A 14,060-nucleotide genomic window follows, 5' to 3' on the forward strand; every position below is an offset into this window, starting at 1 on the left:
AGACACGTGGTCTAGCAAACACGGGCAGGGAAGGTATATCAGTTTTACTGCCCACTGGGTGAACCTTCTGACGGCCGTCAAGCATGTAACCCGTGGCACCCGTGTAGATTTGGTTTTACCGCCACGGATTGCATGCAGGCCTGACTCTTCTTCTCCTCCTCCTACTCCATCCTCCTCCCTCTCCTCCTCAGCTGCCTCCTCCTTTTCCGCTGCTAGCGTCTCTTCCACTGCACCGCCCAAGCTCCCCAGAACCTATTCCACATGCCAGGTGAGACGTTGCCATGCCGTGCTGCGTCTGTTGTGCCTGGAAGCAAAGAGCCACACTGGCCCGGCACTCCTTTCAGCTTTGCGTTCACAGGCAGATGAGTGGCTAACACCGCTCAATTTGACAGTTGGTAAAGTGGTGTGTGACAACGGTGCCAATCTGCTTAGCGCATTGAAACAGGGCAAAATCACGCACGTGCCGTGCATGGCACACGTCTTAAACTTGGTCGTGCAGCGATTCCTTGTCAAATACCCTGGGGTCCAGGACATCTTGCGGCAGGCAAGGAAAATCTCGGCCCATTTCAGAAGATCTTACACGGCCATGGCTCGCCTTGCTGACATTCAGCGGCGACACCATCTGCCGGTCAGACGTCTTATTTGCGATTGCCCGACGCGATGGAACTCAACCTTCTATATGCTTGATAGGCTGCTCCAGCAGAAACGTGCAGTTAACGTCTACCTGTATGAACTCTGCGAAAGAAACGGTTCTGGGGAGCTGGGTTTTTTTTCACCGCGCCAGTGGCTGCTCATGCGCGACACATGCAGACTTCTGCGGCCATTTGAGGAGATCACCAAACTGGTCAGTCGCAGCCATGGCGCCATCAGTGACATGGTACCTTATGCCTTCTTTCTGGAGCGTGCATTGCGTCGTGTCATTGATCAGGCTGTGGAGGAGCAGGAGCGGGAAGATGAGGAAGTCGCAATGCTGGATGAATTCCCAGGGGGGGCTACTCTATCTGAGACAAGTCAACAACAGGAGTCTGATGAGGAGTCAGAGGAGGATGGTGCCGGGGCGGATGAGCAGGAGCAAGAAGAGCATGCTTTAAACCTTTCTGGGATCCCTGTTGTGCGAGGATGGGGAGAGGAGAATGAAGAGGACGACATTATCCTGGATGATGAGCAGGAGCCAGGCCACCACACCGCTTCCACTTTAGTGCAAATGGGGGCCTTCATGCTCCAGTGTTTTAATAGGGACCCCCGTATAAAAAGCATGAGGGTCAAGGACCAGTACTGGGTGGCAACGTACTTAGACCCCCGGTACAAACACAAAATGGCGGAAATGTTACCGCCGTCGCAGAGGGCTGTCAGAATGCAGCACTTCCAGGCCTTGCTTCGAGAAATGCTGCATTCTGCTTTTGCGTGCGCTGGCAGAGGAGCAATTCCCACTCCCAGAGAAGGATTTGCGGGTACCAATCCAACAGCGCCTGCAAGAAGAGGCCGGTTTGAAGATGTGTTGGTGACTTCGGATATGAGGTCATTCTTTCAGCCGACCCATCGACAGGTGTCATCCGGATCCAGCATCAGGGAACGCCTAGACCGTCAGGTGTCCGACTACATTGGGTTAACGGCCGATGTGGACGCTCTGAGGAGTGATGAACCCCTAGACTACTGGGTGGGCAGGCTTGACCTCTGGCCAGAGCTTGCCCAATTTGCAATCGAACTGTTGGCTTGCCCCTCATCCAGTGTCCTGTCCGAAAGGACGTTCAGCGCAGCAGGGGGGATTGTGACCGATAAGCGTACTCGCCTAGCTCACGACAGTGTTAACTACCTCACATTTCTAAAAATGAATGAGGCATGGATCTCGGAGGAATTCAACACATGTGATCAGTAGACCATGTATATGTCTATAAACAATTTTTGGAATCAAGCACACAGACCTTCTTAATTCATTTGGCTCACTTCCCTGACCCAAAAAAGCACACCGTACTATATGCCCCTACCCTCCTCTTTGAAGAGGTTGAGCGGTGTCATATTTCTACTGGGGCTGCTTATTATGAGGGGTTCCCACCATCCCTGTGCTGTGCTGACTTCCTCCTGGGTGTTCTTATTATGAGGGGCTCCCACCATCCCTGTGCTGTGCTGACTTCCTCCTGGGGGTTCTTATTATGAGGGGATCACACCATCCCTGTGCTGTGCTGACTTCCTCCTGGGGCTGCTTACGGTGCTGCTGTCAGCGCTGTATGTCACGGAGCTGCTGTCAGCGCTGTATGTCACGGAGCTGCTGTCAGCGCTGTATGTCACGGAGCTGCTGTCAGCGCTGTATGTCACGGAGCTGCTGTCAGCGCTGTATGTCACGGAGCTGCTGTCAGCGCTGTATGTCACGGAGCTGCTGTCAGCGCTGTATGTCACGGAGCTGCTGTCAGCGCTGTATGTCACGGAGCTGCTGTCAGCGCTGTATGTCACGGAGCTGCTGTCAGCGCTGTATGTCACGGAGCTGCTGTCAGCGCTGTATGTCACGGTGCTGCTGTCAGCGCTGTATGTCACGGAGCTGCTGTCAGCGCTGTATGTCACGGAGCTGCTGTCAGTGCTGTATGTCACGGAGCTGCTGTCAGCGCTGTATGTCACGGAGCTGCTGTCAGCGCTGTATGTCACGGAGCTGCTGTCAGCGCTGTATGTCACGGTGCTGCTGTCAGCGCTGTATGTCACGGAGCTGCTGTCAGCGCTGTATGTCACGGAGCTGCTGTCAGCGCTGTATGTCACGGAGCTGCTGTCAGCGCTGTATGTCACGGAGCTGCTGTCAGCGCTGTATGTCACGGAGCTGCTGTCAGCGCTGTATGTCACGGTGCTGATGTCAGTGCTCTGTATTACGGTGCTGCTGTCAGTGCTCTGTATCTCCTGCACCCTCTTGTTTGCCTACCCTGGTCCCTGACCTTCCCTCTCCTCCATTGCCTTCATTAGCTCCATAGTCCTGAATTGTCAGAACAATTTCCCAAATAAAAAAAAAATGCTTGTAGTTATCGATCCCAAATTCACCTCATACATGTATTATGCTATTGTCCAGGTGGTGGGACTACGTGCTACCCCCTAATAATTACCCCGTGGCCGCAAATTCGACCTAAAGGTTTGCGAAATTCGCCTCCCATTGAAGTCAATGGAGCCCGCGGCGAACGGTCGTTTTCGCGAACGTTTGTGTCCGTTCGCGTTTCGCGTTCGCGAAACGTCCCGTCGGAAGTTCGTCCATCACTAATCGTGTGTACACAATTCCATGCATGCAAGGAATCAAGCAGAAGAGCCGCACTGGCTATTGAACTTTATTTTTCTTGGCTCGTCATATGCGCTGTACGTCACCATGTTCTTGACGTTCAGAATTTCAGACAAGATTTGTGTGACCGTGTACATGCAAGACAAGTTTGAGCCAACATCCGTCAGAAAAAAAACATGGATTTTGTTGTTGGAAAATCCTATTGTGTGTACAGAGCATTAGAGTTGAACCATAAAGTTGTATAATAACGGGATTGATTGGATGCTTTTTGTGTATTTATTTCATCAGGACCTCCATTGGCCCTAGGACATGAAAACAGCACCACCACTGATACAAAAGTTGGGGGGACTCTAAATCTGACAGTGACCCTGGAACCTGGACTGCCAGCGAACTTCACTTGGCTCCATTCCCTCTCTAGCCAAAGCAAGAAATCAATCCAAAGGCAGGAATCCACAGTGATCAGCACCTATTTTAGTTCCAGTTACCTGATCAAAGACGTGACTGTGGAGGATGCTGGAAAATATGAATGCATAGCTAAGAATATAATTGGAACTCAGAGCTTTCTCTTCACTGTCACAGTGACTGAAAGTGAGTCTATTATAAAGTCTATATCTAAGCAACATAAATAATGTTTTAAAATCTATATATGAAAACATATGAAAACCAGATGTTGCATCTGGTTCATTGCTCCAAGGGTTATCAAACTTTATAAACAAAGTACTAGATTACTTCCCTAGCCTGTTTATACACTGCCCTAGCCTGTCCATACACTGCCCTAGCCTGTCCATATACTACCCTAGCCTGTCCATATACTACCCTAGCCTGTCCATATACTACCCTAGCCTGTCCCTATACTGCCCTAGCCTGTCTATTTACTACCCTAGCCCGTCCATATACTGCCATAGCCGGTCCCTATACTGCCTTAGCCTGTTCATATAATACCCTAGCCTGTCCAGATGCTGCCCTAGCCTGTCTATTTACTACCCTAGCCTGTCCATATACTGCCCTATCCTGTCCATATACTGCCCTAGCCAGTTTAATTACTGCCCTAACCAGTCCCTATACTGCCTTAGCCTGTTCATATAATATCCTAGCCTGTCCATATACTGCCCTAGCCTGTCCCTATACCGCCTTAGCCTGCCCATATAATACCCTAGCCTGTCCATATACTACCCTAGCCCCTCCCTATAAAGCCCTAGCCTGTCTATATACTACCCTAGCCTGTCTATACACTACCTTAGCATGCCAATTTTGCGATCCTAGCCTGTCCATATACTACCTAGCCTGTCTATATATTTCCCTAGCTTGCCCCTATATTACCCTAGCCTGTCTATATACTGTACTGCCCTAGCCTGCCCATATATTGCCCTAGCCCACCCCTTGGAATTAAACATAATGGTATGTGATATAATATTGCATATAGACAAGGTGCTGTTGCATGTAAACCTGACTTCCTGATACATTTAATTTTAGTTTTAATTATCATTATATGAAATAACGGATGTGGGGGCCTTTTGGTGGGCGTGATTTTTTTGGGGGGTGGGGGGCTGTATTTCTTTCTCTGACCCAGGCAGCACAATGTCTTGGGCCAGCCCTGAGTATAGTGCCCTACACCGGTGTCATTGGGAGAAATTGAGCCCATCAATAATGTCAGTGGGAAGAATAGTGCCCCATCAATAGTGTTAGTGGTAGGAAAGAATTCTGCCCCATCATTGGGCGTAATGAGAGGACTAATGCAACAAAAGCCAGTTAAAGAAAATCTAAGGGCTACAGTTTGGGGACTGCTGCATTTGTAAAGCTCAGTTCCACATGTATGAATTTGCCTGTAGCATGTCACCTGCATACCTGTAGCATGCGTCCAGCAGATCCCCAGGTGTATAAACAGCTCAGATTACACATGATAAACCTCTGTCTATTTCCTGGGTTTACATCCCTTTCCTGCAATCTTAACATTGTAAATAACAGATTATGGCAGATTTATGGTGATGTCAATCATTAGCAAAAGTTTTAATCTAAAAAGAGAGAAAAAGTCTTTACAATGTAAAAGGATCCATAGAGAAAATATATTTTGTTAGTATGTTCCTTTTTGCCAAAATATAGCAAAAATGAATATAGAATTTTATAAAAAGTAAAATTGCTAGAATTGATACTATTACATTTTTTTTTTTTACATTTGTTTCATAGATGTTGTTTCTCCTATGGATGGCTTGAGTGGTGGTGCAATAGCTGGTATTGTTGTCGGGGTTTTGGCCGGTGTTACTTTAATTGGAATTGCTGTGTTCTTCATTGTAAAGAAAAGTGAGTTTTTTTCCCCCCAAATGTTACTATATTTTGTTCAACACCACTGCATGCAATCTCTTCATCTTACACAAAAAGCCTATCAGATCATTTTGTCTTCTTGGCTATTAATGTTTTATAATAAACAAATAATGATAATATTCTGATAAAGAACAACTATACTTAGATAGTTACATAGTCAGGTTGAAAAAAGACACACGTCCATCCAGTTCAACCACAAAAAAAAGAAAATAATATCATATAATCCCATATACGCAATTCTATACCCACAGTTGATCCCGAGGAAGGCGAAAAACCCCAGCAGAGCATAATTCGATTTACTACAGCAGGGGAAAAAATTCCTTCCTGATCCCCCGAGAGGCAATTGGATTTTCCCCAGATCAACTTTACCTATAAATGTTAGTACCCAGTTATATTATGTACATTTAGGAAAGAATCCAGGCCTTTCTTAAAGCAATCTACTGAGCTGGCCAGAACCACCTCTGCAGGGAGTCTATTCCACATTTTCACAGCTCTTACTGTGAAGAAACCTTTCCGTATTTGGAGATGAAATCTCTTTTCCTCTAGACGTAAAGAGTTCCCCTTTGTCCTCTGTGTTGACTGTAAAGTGAATAACTCAACACCAAGTTCACTATACTATATTGACTTATCCATTACATAATACTGAGACTCTGGTTTGTAGATCCAACTTTAGGTTGGGCTCCCCAGAGATGGATTAGGGTGAAATAGGGCCCTGAGCAAGGAAGCAGCTGCCTTCTCTCTCATCACTTCAATTGAAATTGAAAATAAATTACGGTAGGCATTTTTAGGCAGTTGATAGAAGTCGGACTTATCACCCTGGTTTACTGCAGGAATATGATGGTTGTACCTGGGCCCAACAGACATCCATCAGGCCCTAGATTACTACCTAATGCCCCTTTCACATGGGTGCCTCGCTATGCAGAATTTTGCTTGCTCAGTGGAGGATGTGTCTGCTGATCGACACGGATACAGTCCCGCTCTCCTCTATGGGGAAATCAAATGGAAACAGACCACCGATACATTTCCATCCAATGTCATCTGATCTGATCTGCTGGACAGATGGAAAATAGGACCACCATCTGTCTGTTTTTGTCAGACAGGATCAGATGATGGTGGGTGTCAGAGCTGACATCTGTCACTCCATAGAGGACAATGCAGTGTCCGATCAGGTCCACCTGAAAAACAGACAGGTGGACCTGATTAGACAGCCTGTGTGAAAGGGTCCTTATGGATAATTGGGCTTTGGTGCTGCCATGCCTTAATTGAGTTTGAGCTTAGGTGATTCAGGCTTCAAGAGATTTGACCATATGAATGGCTAGATCCACAAGATCATGCCCCCCCCCCCCCCCCCCACACACACACACACACAGAGGCTTGTGGTACTGTCATTTAATTCTTATCTTGTTTTTGTTTCCCAAGGCTTAGCAAAGCATTGATTATTATACTCAACAGGTTAAAAAAAAATTGTAATTACTCATTACTATTAGGGATGGACTAATGGTTCGCTGTTTGGACGTTCAGTTCGCCCCCCTGAACCCCACCACAATGCATTGTGGTGCTGAACAGTGCATTGAAAGAGCACTGAGATTGGATTTTCCACCAACAAATGTTGGATGTGAGCTTGTTGGCGGAAAGTCCGACCGTGTGTATGCTCCATCAAATATTTGTTGTCGGACTTTCCGCCAACAAATGTTGGCTAGCAGGTTTTCAAATTTTCCGCCAACAAATTTTTGTTGTCGGTCTTTCCGATCGTGTGTACACAAGTCCGTCGCACAAAAGTCACTGTGTTAAACTTTGTGTGATAAACTGGCAGTAACACACATAGAAGTAAATGGCGTTAAACTTAAATCCATTTATTCTGTGTGTCTTACTGCCAGTTTAACGCCATATAGTTCTGTGCATCATTGTACGTTTGGCGCATTATATTGCAGTATATTATAGTGTATCCATGGAGTGTGTCTGTGTAGTGTGAGTACTCAAATTAAAGTGCACCAAACACCTCTTTACATTGATTAAAGTGCATCTATGTACAGAGTTCAACTTCTTCTTCTTTACATTTGCTTATAAGCACCGCCCTCTCCCTCCCAATAATGTCTGGGAGGATATCAAGAAAAGGCAGACGTTCCCTTGGCACTGTATTGCCCTGTACAACCGAACGGAAATTCCGCCAGCAAAAGTCAGATATGAGCTTTTGGTCGGAATTTCCGACCGTGTGTATGCTCGGACTTTTGCTGCCGGAATTTTCACAAGAAAAAGATTGAAATTAGGTTCTCAATTTTTTGGTCGGAAACATTTCAGATCGGAAATTCCGATCGTCTGTACCAAATCCGACACGCAAAATTCCTATGCATGCTCAGAAACAATTTGACGCAGGCTCTGAAGCATTGAACTTAATTTTCTCGGCTCACCATAGTGTTGTATGTCACTGCGTTCTTGACAGTCAAAAGTTCAGAGAACTTTTGTGTGACCGTATATGCAAGCCAAGCTTGAGCGGAATTCCGTCAGAAAAACCATCCAAATTTTTTCAGACGGAAAATCCGCTCGTGTGTACGGGGCATAAGGGGACCAGCAACAAATGTGGCAAAAGTGGACGTGGTGGTCAGTCCTCAGGCAGGGCATCATTTCCTCTGTTTGGTGAGTTTACCCATGCTATCCAGCCACAGCTTGCAGAGGAGGTGGTGGACTGGCTTACTAAACCTTCCTCATCCTCCTCATACTCTGTCACACAAGCAGAGACAAGTGTGCAGTCCCCTGCAGTTGCCAGAGTGGATAAACCTGACTCCTTGTCCACATCTATTCTTGCCATAGCCCCAAAATCAGCCATTGAGGAGTCCACTGAGTTATTTAACCACAGCTTCAGCCACTTGCTCCTTGATGATGTCCAGCCATTACTGGATTCATATGGTTCTGAGGGTGAGGATGACAGGAACATGAGCCTAGAGAGAAGGAGGAACACTGGTAGACATATTGGCATTCATGTTCCCCAAGCTGCAGCATATTGCCAAGTTGTCTCCAGTGGTAATGATGAAGGTGGAGGAGATGGAGATGATGATGATGATGAGGTTATTGATGCTACTTGGGTGCCAGATAGAGCAGAGGAGGAAACTGAAGGTGAGGCGGCACAACCCCAAGGAGGCAGACATCAAGAAAGAGTAGAGAACAGCCACCCCATTCCATCACATTCTGCAGCTGTTATCTCCCGGCCCACTCTCCAGAGCTCAGCTGTCTGGGCCTTTTTCAGCACATCTGCAGCAGATCGTACTATTGCTATCTGCAAACTGTGTCTCAGGCACATCAAACGTGGCAAAAACACCAACCATTTGGGTACCCCATGCTTAACAAGGCATTTAAAGTCCAACCACTCAGGCTGTCAGGGAAGACGTCTGCAGTCTACAGCTGCCGCCCCCCGGGCGCATACTTGTGCGCAAGAACCCACCAAGAATGCCCAGAGTGGCCACTGGCGCTTCTGTGAACATGCATGCACGATCGCAATTGCGCATCGGCGTGCACATGGGCGCTGCTCATGCGCGCACCTGCGCACACCTGTCGTCAGAACTGGTGCCAGTTAGTCTATTTAAACTGAGCTTCAAGAGTTACAAGCTGCTGCTTGGTCTACAGCGTTACCTGAAACCTGATTCCTGTGTGTGTGACTTCTGATACTGAACCGGCTTGCTCCTGACTACCTCTGCCTGCCTCCTGCCCTGATCTCTGGCTTTCCACGGTCTGATCCCTGTCTCCAGTTACCTGCACCTGTTGCCGAACTTGCTTGTGACCCAATTACACCTCTCCCTGCTGTTTATGCCGATCTATCCTGCCTGTCTGACCCTGCTCCCTGCCGCCAGTCTGCTTCAAACTCCGGTTTCCGGTGGTACATCTCGGCCTGTCTTCTGCCAGTCTGCCAGCCATCTGTGACTCCTCAGCCTGCTACCTGCTATCTTCCAGTTTCTTGTTCCTGAGTTCCCGTTCTCTACTGGTACAGACTTCTGGACTGATCACCCTTACCCCGCCTACTCTTGAGCCTGCTGTCTCACCATCAGCATTTCTCAAACCGGAGCTGTACAAGGGCCTTCCTCTGCACGTCAGGCTCACCCACCAGGTACGTGACACAGTCCGTTGGCAAGAGCACTTAAAAACCACATAAAACAGGGGAACAAATCTGTCCTGCCTCCTCCTCCTTACCTACTTCAGTCTGCCCCGCTATACCAAGTCATTACCTCTCAGAAGCCTCCTATGACAGGAATGATGGTATAGCACATGATGTCCCAGGCCCTAGCAGCGCATCTGCCAGCAGCACACCACCAGCAGAAGACTGTAGCCGGCAAATTTCTCTGTCCCATCTTCTGCAGCAGAAAAAAAAAAAACACAGTCCCTGCCACCCATATGCCCAACGTCTAAATGCAAGCTTGTCAAAGCTGTTGGCTCTCCAACATCTGCCTTTCAGCCTGGTGGATTCTGCCCCCTTCCGTGAATTTGCACAATGTGCTGTACCACAATGGCAGGTTCCCAGTCGCTACTAATTTTCACGTAAGGCCATTCAATCTCTGTATCATTAGGTGGGAGGGAATGTTCTGACATCATTGGGCAAGACAGTCAGCCGTAAAATCCCCCTTACTGCTGATACGTGGTCCAGCAAGCACGGACAGGGACAATATATTTCATTCACAGCACACTGGATAACACTGCTTGCAATTTGAAAGGATGCAGGACAGGGCTTGGTGCTACAGCTTGTTGTGCCCCCATGTCTCCATACAGCTGGTAGTGATGATGCCAGACCTGTGAGCTCTACCCCCTCCTATGCCACCTCCATGCCCTCCTCTGCAGTTAGTCCTATGAACATCAGGTACCCCTTAAGTGTTCGAAGGGCTATTCCCAGAGTCAAGATAAAAGGTGCCATGCAGTGCTTCTGCTGGTATGTTTAGGGGACAGGAACCACACCAGAGCAGAGATTCTTGCAGCTCTGCAGGGACAAGTCCAGAGGTAGTTCACAACATTCCAGTTGGAGCCAGGAATGGTGGTGTGCGATAATGGCTCAAACCTCCTGTCTGCCATTAGACAGGGAAAGTTGAAACATGTGCCATTCCTGGCACATATCCTCAATTTAGTGGTGCAGTGTTTCCTAAATACGCACCCAAGGGTGCAAGATGTGCTAAAGCTGGTCAGAAGAGTCTATAGCCATTTCAGGTGGTCATATACAGCCAGTGCTCAGTTGGCTGAAATACAGCGGGAAATACACCTGTCTGTAAACTGCTTGATTTGTGACATGCCCACCAGGTGGAACTCAACTTTGTCAATGCTGCAGTGGCTATACATGCAGCAGAGGGCTGTCAATGATACCTGTGAGAATAAGGCACAACAGCAGGCTCAGGCCGCCTCTGCTTTTTTCCCCATGCCAATGGCCAATCATTAAGGATGCATGTACTGTATTTTCACCTTTTGAGGAGGCCACAAGAATGGTGAGCTGTGACAGTGCATGCATCAGTGACACAATCCCTGCTGTGTTCCTGCTGGAGCAGACTATGCGTGGCATTATGGACAGAGTACTGGAGACAAAGCAGCAGGAGGAAGAAGAGGACTTCCTTTCCTCTCAAGGCCCACTTTATCCAGACACATCATTCCTACATCACAGAACACACAGGAGGAGAGAGGGGAGGAGGATGAGGAGTGAGATTCTGGCACTTTCATAGACTTTGAAAAAGAGGAAGACATGAGTCAATCTGTAAGCAATGGCTTTCCAACCCCAGGACCCTTGGAAGTAGTATGTGGCTGGGAGGAGGAAGTTCCAGATGCCGTCATCCTGAGTAATTCAGAGGAGTCTGCTTCTCAAGCCTTGGCAAATTTGAGGCGCATGGGCAACCTCATGTTTCAAAGCCTGCAAAAGGACCCAAGAACACGTGGCATAAAGGAGGAGGAAGATTACTGGTTTGCAACCCTCTTTGACCACCATTATAAGGAAAAGGTCTCAGAACTCATCCCGTCCCCACATAGAGTGCAGAAGATAAAATCTCTTGAGGACACATTAAAGAGGATTTTATTGAACATTTTTACTGACTCCCGTAGGTTACAGTGTCGTGGAAAACGTTGTTTTGAGCCTTCTGTTGGTCAAGAGAGGAGTGTTGGAGAAGGCTTCAGCCTAAGTGAGGCATTTCAGAATTTTTTTAGTCCTCGTCGCCCAGTGCGGTCAGCTTCCACATACCATTAGCAGCGTCTGCATCACATGGTGGACGATTACCAAGGAGCCAGAACAGAGATGGAGAGCTTTCCAGCTGATGACCCCCTGACTTACTGGGTCATGAGAATAGACCTCTGGTCAGAACTTGCCCAGTATGCTATTGAGTTGTTGGGCTGCCCGGCATCCAGCATGCATTCAGAATGGGCATTCAGTGCTGCAGGATGTTTCATTACTGATCATAGAATGCATCTGTCCACAGACTCCGTGGACCGCTTGACTTTTATAAAATTAATCAGTCCTGGATTACCAGCTATGAAGCCCCTGATGCCGATATAACTGATTAAGTCTTTTTGGGATGTGGAATCTCTGCAAGACTTCGAAAGCTGCCTAGCTTTCATCTGGAAGAATGTTTTTGGTATAGGTTTCATGGGCACAATTAACACCCAAAGACCAATTTTTCTACACCTGTTTGACAGATGCATTTCATTGCAATTTTTTACAGCAAGGCCAATTCTTGCTTTTATCAAGATTACCTCTATAGGGTTGCGATGGGAAGATGCCACCGACACCCAAAGACCAATTTTTACACACTCGTTACTTCTATACAAAGTCAAAGTGACACCAGAATGTATCCAAAATTTTTTTAATCTTGTTCCTAGTGCACTACATTGTGGTGCACTCCTAGGTGTTGCTAAGCAAAATAAAGGCAGCTTGCAGGAAAAATTTCAAAATGCAATTATTGCTACAGCAGATTATAGACATGGTACAGATCGGACACTTTACAGGTAGACTAAGGGGACCCCCCAGGCACTATATGGGAAAGAATGTTTCAGTTTTAGGCTTTCACTTTAAAAATCTAAATATCACTGCTCATTTAAAAATTAAATTTTTCACAAACCTTTTTTTTTGATTGATACATGTCCCCCGGGCAGGATCCAGACCCCTATAACCATTGTACGCCCAATTACTTGCATGTAAGCTTTCAAAATGGGCACTTTTGATTTTTGACGTTCGAGTCCCATTGACTTTAATGGGGTTTCGTTATTCGGGGTCCGAACTTTCACGGTGTTCGAAAGCTCTGGTGCGAACTGAACAGTGTGGTCCGTTCAGCCCATCTCTAATTACTATATGTCAACTATGATGTTCTAAGGTATCCTGTAATTTAAGGACCCTTATAACTGATATATATATATATATATATATATATATATATATATATATATATATATAAAACAGTCCCATCAAAGATTTGTTGGTGCTGGACTTGCTAATACAAGCGAAAACAATCACAGCAACATATCCTAACTCTTAAAGAGGAAGTAAACCCTGATTATATACTCACTTCTTTACTGCCACTCATCAGCAGTGTATAAGACATCCACCCTTCCCACCTTGATGTCATAAAGGCCAACACACAATTACAATAAGCAGAGACAGCAAGATAAACAAATGAAGATAGATTATTGGAACAATCAAAGTACTTCACATTATCAGATCTCCCCATACTTCAGTTAAAACTATTTACTTTCTTGAAAGACAGGATGATAAAAACTATCCAGGACTAATTCCTCCTCTGTAAAATTATATTCTCACTTCTTTACTGCCACTCTTCAGCAGTGTATAAGACACCCACCCTTCCCACCTTGATGTCATAGAGACCAACACACAATTACAATAAGCAGAGACAGCAAGATAAACAAATGAAGATAGATTATTGGAATAATCAAAGTACTTTACATTATCAGATCTCCACACTGTATCGCTGAAAGTGAAAATAACTTTGTAGACAATATGCGATCTAACAAGGCGAACAACTAAGTTGTTTGTTTTGGCTGAAGTACTCAGATAAGCAATTGCTCATAGTCCTCTGTAATAACTAATATACGGGATTGTACTTTTTGAACTAGACGACTTATACATACTGTATAGACCTTTGAGAAGAATTCTTATTTCACCTAAAGCCAGTCAAATGGGGAACCAGACCTTAGTTTTTCTGTTTAAAACTTGGAAACTTCAACTCTATTGTGATGCATAGACATAAAACGATTCATAACTGCCCTAGAAGAAATCGTATTGGAGCTAATTTAGGAAAAGTATGACATGAGAAAGAATTCTTAATACATCAAAACCAATCAGCTTCCAACTATCCCGAGTAAATATGAAACAATGATGATTACTGGTTACTGATGAGCAGGGGTAGGCAACCCCCAACACAAGAAGCCTCTTTTGCTGGCACTCGACTCCCTCCCCATCAGCAGAGCAGCGCAGGGAAGTGTCAGTGACACTAATGCATCGTACACACGATCAGACATTCTCGAGCGGACC

The 14,060-nt window shown here is 46.3% G+C and overlaps 2 protein-coding genes across 10 annotated transcripts in view; both read left to right on the forward strand.

Annotated features, from left to right (window-relative positions):
* The window catches only part of LOC143933779 (cell adhesion molecule CEACAM1-like), a 538,186-nt gene that overhangs the window by 486,229 nt on the left and 37,897 nt on the right, over positions 1 to 14,060 (forward strand). Inside the window, exons 3-4 of the mRNA XM_077456801.1 lie at positions 3,536 to 3,835; positions 5,432 to 5,545. Of these exons, the coding sequence (XP_077312927.1) occupies positions 3,536 to 3,835; positions 5,432 to 5,545 (414 nt within the window). The remainder of the gene's footprint in view (positions 1 to 3,535; positions 3,836 to 5,431; positions 5,546 to 14,060) is intronic.
* The window catches only part of LOC143933776 (matrix-remodeling-associated protein 5-like), a 337,821-nt gene that overhangs the window by 80,061 nt on the left and 243,700 nt on the right, over positions 1 to 14,060 (forward strand). The window lies entirely within an intron of this gene.

Source organism: Lithobates pipiens, unplaced genomic scaffold (genome assembly GCF_037356315.1).
Source record: "Lithobates pipiens isolate NorthernLeopardFrog02 unplaced genomic scaffold, aLitPip1_a1.2 Scaffold_27, whole genome shotgun sequence".
Taxonomy (NCBI): Eukaryota; Metazoa; Chordata; class Amphibia; order Anura; family Ranidae; genus Lithobates; species Lithobates pipiens.